Source organism: Octopus bimaculoides, chromosome 4 (genome assembly GCF_001194135.2).
Source record: "Octopus bimaculoides isolate UCB-OBI-ISO-001 chromosome 4, ASM119413v2, whole genome shotgun sequence".
In the NCBI taxonomy this organism is placed as follows: Eukaryota; Metazoa; Mollusca; class Cephalopoda; order Octopoda; family Octopodidae; genus Octopus; species Octopus bimaculoides.
The window spans coordinates 19282382-19288381 of record NC_068984.1 but is presented as its reverse complement, the minus strand read 5'-3'; the positions used below and the strand labels follow the sequence as shown (position 1 = coordinate 19288381).

The 6000-nt window shown below is 36.6% G+C and overlaps 1 protein-coding gene across 9 annotated transcripts in view; it reads left to right on the top strand.

Annotated features, from left to right (window-relative positions):
• The window catches only part of LOC106881484 (nesprin-1), an 811219-nt gene that overhangs the window by 689671 nt on the left and 115548 nt on the right, over nt 1–6000 (top strand). For all 9 annotated transcript variants that reach the window (XM_052966929.1, XM_014931893.2, XM_014931887.2 and 6 more), the window contains one exon: nt 1142–1623. In XM_052966929.1, the coding sequence (XP_052822889.1) occupies nt 1142–1623 (482 nt within the window). The remainder of the gene's footprint in view (nt 1–1141; nt 1624–6000) is intronic.

The window sequence follows — 6000 nt, the reverse complement described above, 5'->3', positions numbered from 1 at the left end:
CAGCCTGCTTGTGAAATTAACGTGCAAGTGGCTGAGCACTCCACAGACACGTGTACCCTTAACATAGTTCTCGGGGATATTCAGCGTGACACAGTGTGACATGGCTGACCCTTTGAATTACAGGCACAACAGAAACAGGAAGAAAGAGTGAGAGAAAGTTGTGGGGGAAGAGTACAGCAGAGTTCGCCACCATCCCATGCCAGAGCCTCGTGGAACTTTAGGTGTTTTCGCTCAATAAACACTCACAACACCCGGTCTGGGAATCGAAACCGTGATCCTATGACCGCAAGTCCGCTGCCCTAACCACTGGTCCATTGCGCCTCCACCTAAATTAATGAAAAATACTATATAAGGTGATATTTTAGCAAAGTCATTAGGACAATGGATATAATACCTTGTGGCATTCATTTCCACTTATTATGGTCAGAGTTCAAATCTGGCTGAGGTTAAATTTCATCTGCTTGGCATTGATAAGTAACATACCAGTCGAGTACTGGGGTTACTGAGATAAAGTACCAGTCAATTACTTCTCATCTTTCTCTTACTCTCTTTTCACCAGATTTAAAATGTCCAAGTTGTGCCATATGTTACAATAGCATTCTATGACTCCATCAGCAGTTACAGGCCTCACCTATTGCATATATATTCTGCCAGTTCTAACAAAATGTTTGAGAAAGAAAAAGAAAATCATCATTTTAAATATCAAAGAACAACAAACTATTATGTGCAACAGAAGCAGTATTACATTTAAATAGTCATCTGTGTATCATATTCAATGTAGATACACTACAAAAGCAAATTTTCTGTGGTTTTATTCTTGAGATATCTCTCTTGGATTTGCTGTCTTTAAAAACACAACATACATCAGAAGCAGACATAAATTATCTTCCTGATATACTTGCACTAAGTATGATAGATGGCTATTAAAATTTTTTTAAAATTTAAATGCCTAGTTTTATTTGTTCTAGTAACCGATAGCCATGATATAAGGAGACTAGTTATAAAAGAAAAATGCATAAAATCTTTTAGTGTTCCTCTTACAATCTTGCTTTCTCTCTATCTGTTTCTTTTTTTTCCTTTCCTTATTGTTCTCATCTAAATACATATTTTAAGCTGTATATATATATTTTTTCTCTTAAAGGACTTCTTCAGTGATATGGAAGGGCACCGGGCATTGCTAGATTCTTTGGCTGAGCAGTGCGACAAAAGTATGCGGGAGCAACACAGAACTGAACACCAGCGTCTGAGTGACCTTACCGATGAAGTGAAAGATCAAGCAAATCTGTATGGACAGCACTTGGACCGTTTAGTGAAACTGTGGATTGCTTTCAATGTCCGACTTGGACAGCTGGAAAAGGAAATTACAAGCATTGAGAACAGTTGCATACCTTTGACAGGTGAACCAAGCAGAGGTGATTCCTTACAAACCATCAAAGACAGAAAAGAAAAATGCAAGGAAATCCAAACTGAAATGTCTCATGTGAAACCCCTTGTGTTCCAAGTGCTTGATGAGGGCAAGATGCTACTGCTGCAGGTCAACAGTTCATCTCTTGAAAGTAATGTGACTTCTATTGCCAGTACATGGGCACACCTTCATGCACAAATTACAGACTCAAATAACAGGTGGGTACAGATTATCTTTCTTCCTTTTTTTTTTGTTTTGCTCATTAGACTACAACCATGAAGGGTTTGGTCAAACAAGTCACTCTCAGTTCTTCTTTTTAAACTTTGGTATTTATTCTATTGGTCTCTTTTGCCACAGTGTTATGTACATAGGTGCAGGAGTGGCTGTGTGGTAAGTAGCTTGCTTACCAACCACATGGTTCCGGGTTCAGTCCCACTGCATGGCATCTTGGGCAAGTGTCTTCTACTATAGCCTCGGGCCGACCAAAGCCTTGTTAGTGGATTTGGTAGACGGAAACTGAAAGAAGCCCGTCGTATATATGTATATATATGTGTGTGTGTTTGTGTGTCTGTGTTTGTTCCCCTAGCATTGCTTGACAACCGATGCTGGTGTGTTTATGTCCCTGTCACTTAGTGGTTCGGCAAAAGAGACCGATAGAATAAGTACTAGGCTTACAAAGAATAAGTCCTGGGGTCGATTTGCTCAACTAAAGGCGGTGCTCCAGCATGGCCACAGTCAAATGACTGAAACAAGTAAAAGAGTAATACCAGCTGCCAGGAATGTGTTTAATACATGAAATTGGTATATCCAATAATGTTACACTGCTGTATTTAGTGGCTATTTAAGCAATGAATTCATGAATGGTTAATGTGTTGCTCATGTTGGAGTAGGAACACCTGAAATATGGCATATATTCCCATTACCTATTTTTCAATCTTCAATTGCATTGTTATTTACATTAAACATAGTGGCACGTGAAAAGACATTCGAACGAGTTTGTTGCCAGTACCGCTGGACTGGCCCGTGTGCAGGTGGCACGTAAAATACACCATTTCGAATGTGGCCGTTGCCAGTACCTCATGACTGGCTTTTGTGCCGGCGGCACATAAAAGCACCCACTACACTCTCGGAGTGGTTGGTGTTAGGAAGGGCATCCAGCTGTAGAAACTCTGCCAAATCAGATTGGAGCCTGGTGTAGCCATCTGGTTCACCAGTCCTTAGTCAAATCGTCCAACCCATGCTAGCATGGAAAGCGGACGTTAAACGATGATGATGACGATGATGATAGTATAAGATGGTGATTGGTGAATTGGACATGTTTTAGTCATATTAGATCACTTCAGCATGTTATAGTCTGACCAGTACTTGCCAGATTGTAAATGACTAAGAGAATCTAGATTTTGATAAAAAAAAAACATTCACTGATGAAGTAATTTAAAATAATGACATGGGAAAAGTTACCCAGACATGCCTTCTTCATGAATTACAGATAGTTAAGTGTGGGTTTGGGGTGGCTAACATATCTGACACTACAAACTCAAAAACAGATAGCTATCTATCATCTCTACTCACAATTTCTAAGAGGGTTGCGGAGTGAGAGTACAAGCCTCAGGCACCTCTTCCATAAGGCCTTTTTCACAAGCAACCATCATTGCACTTTTTGGCTGGATTCCCAAACATGGCCAACTGAGACCTTCAATATCATTTAAACATGTTGTTCTTCATCTACCTCTAGATCTCCTACCAGTTAGCTCAGCTTTAAGAATCCACCTTGTGATTCTTTCCTGCAACAAATAATAGTCAATTTCTTAGAATTACTCATATAAAGTAACACTTATGTTGAGACCACAGACAGGATGTGGTGCCAATTACAGAACTTGAACCATTGACTTTTTAGTCGGTTCTTATACTTTATCGATTCATATTAGTGCTGTCCTTAGATTTAAAATGACTGTGTTATGCTCTTACTTCTCTCGACATCACTAATGTACGTAAGCTAATAAAAATTGTACAAATCAAGAAACGTGACCATTCTTTGATTTCCTGACAATATTATAATAAACGTAATTGAAAGGACAGAGAATTGCAAGCTCTTCTGTGATTCCCTAATATACAAACAAATGATAATTAGCTTATGTTGTTTGTTGTTGAAGTGGAAAACTGTCAATTGAGAGAGAGTGAATAACATTAGGAACCATTTTACTTTCACTTTCAGTAGAATACTGTACATTATATGGCAGAGAGGATATTTTTGCTAGTAAAAAAAAAATTTGATATTATATTTCATATATAACTATATATGGGAGGAAATATGTGCTGTATCATTATCATTATCGTGTTTGTGTGTATATTTTATTCTTTTTTTTTCACTTGTTTTAGTAATTTTAGTCACTGCTTTTAGTCGAACAAATTGACCCCAGGACTTATTCTTTGTAAGCCTAGCACTTATTCTATTTGTCTCTTTTGCCGAACTGCTAAGTTACAAGGATGTAAACACACCAACATCAGTTATCAAGCGATGGTCAAAGGACAAACACAGACACACAAATACACACACACACACACATATATATATATATATATATATATATATGTGTGTGTGTGTATGTATGTATGTATGTGTGGTGGTGGGGGGCTTTTTTTGCATTACTGTCTATCAGATTTTCTCACAGTGCTTTGGTCAGCTTGAGATGATAATAGAAGATACTTGTCCAAGTAGCTATATTGTGGGATTGAACCTAGAACTACGTAGTTGGAAAGTGAACTTTTTAACCAGACAGCCATAGCTTCTATACCGTGTGTGTTTTGTTAATATAGATAAGAGAAAAAGTTGTAGCTGTTCCATGAAATTTTTCAGAATATTACAATAAACCTAATAGACTGGACAAAGAATAGTAACTGTTCTATTATTCCTCCAGAATATTCTAATAATGATAAAAAACACTGTAACCAAAAAATTAAAGCCAGAAAAGGTTAAATAAAGAATTATTGATATTACAAGTTTTAAACAAATGACTAGAGCAACACAACATATTGGAGAACATTAATGATGAATTGGAATCAGTCATGATCAAACCAAATTTGATAGATCGTAAGCTAAATCAGATATTTATCTAAATAAATTAGATAAACCCAAAATTACATTAAACTAGTTATACGGTAAATTAGATAACTGTTTTCTAAATCGACTTTTTGCAGAAACTAAATTGAATTACAGAATAAAGTGGAACTGAATAATGAATGTATAAAATTACACATTTGAATCTATTTTAACTAGTAAGGGAGAGGAGAAAAAAATACATACAAACATATTGCTATAAACACACACACACACACACACACACACACACACACATATATATATACATTTGTCCAAACAGATGTACTTGTGTACACACTCAAACACATGCTAATAATACATTTTTATTTTATTTCTTACTATTTCAGTAAAATAGCATATTGTTATTTGTATATTTAACATTATTTTATGGAACAGTTGGTACTCTACACTTAAATATTGGGTTCTCTCGTACATTGAGCACCCTCTACACTTAATCATTGAGTACTCTCACATACTGAGTAATGTCTATAGTTACATATTGAGTCTGGATTACACTTACACGTTAAGTATTGTCCACACTTACACATCTTGTAGTTTCTACACTTATACATTGAGCAGTCTCTACACTTACTCATTGAACACTCATGTTTGGAGTAATCTCTACACTTACATATTGAGTATGATTTACATTTATACATCGAGCACTCTCCACACTTACTCATCGAGTACTCTCTACGTCAAGTATTCTCTACATTTACACTTTGAGTAGTCTCTACACATCATTACTCTCTACACTTAGACATGGAGCACCTCAACATTTACTTATTAAGTACTCTCTACACTTGCACATGTTCTTCACAGATCCTCAAAGACTGATTGATTTATCACAGCTAAAGTTCCTCTAGAATAGCCGCAAGTTGACAGCCACAAGAGAAAATGGCCAAGATGTACTACTAAACATTTAGCTACATCATTTTCCCTTTCCTTTCCTTTGTGATTAAGTTTAATTATATCCTCCTAATTATATATTCATCGTTAGCCTCCCTCCTCCCATCTGGAACACTTTCATTCTTAATCCCTTTTGTCCCCTGAATTGAATTCTTGAATATCAGTGTTCAGTCTCTTACCCTTGCAATTTAAATTCCAATAAATATTAGAGTTGGACATATTCTAATTGCTGTTTTCCTAATCTGGAGAGGAAAGACTGGACATAAGGCCAGTGTAGGGACCCAAGGGTAAATGCAAAATGGGTGACGATAAGTGGAGAAATGTGTGAGTCGGCATAACACTAGCCAGATCTGAGAAGCAGAGGCCACTGTTGTAGTGATAGAAAATCCAGAGAGATTTCCAACATGTCAGTGGGATGCAGAGGTTGGCATGTTTTGATGAGCAATTTCATGCATATCAGTTGAATATAATAACAATGTAACAATGTTTTACTTTTTTTTTGTGGTGGATAGGCAGAATCATTAGAACATCAAACAAAACACCTCTCAGTATATTTTCTGGCCATGAGTTCAAATCTTGACAAAGT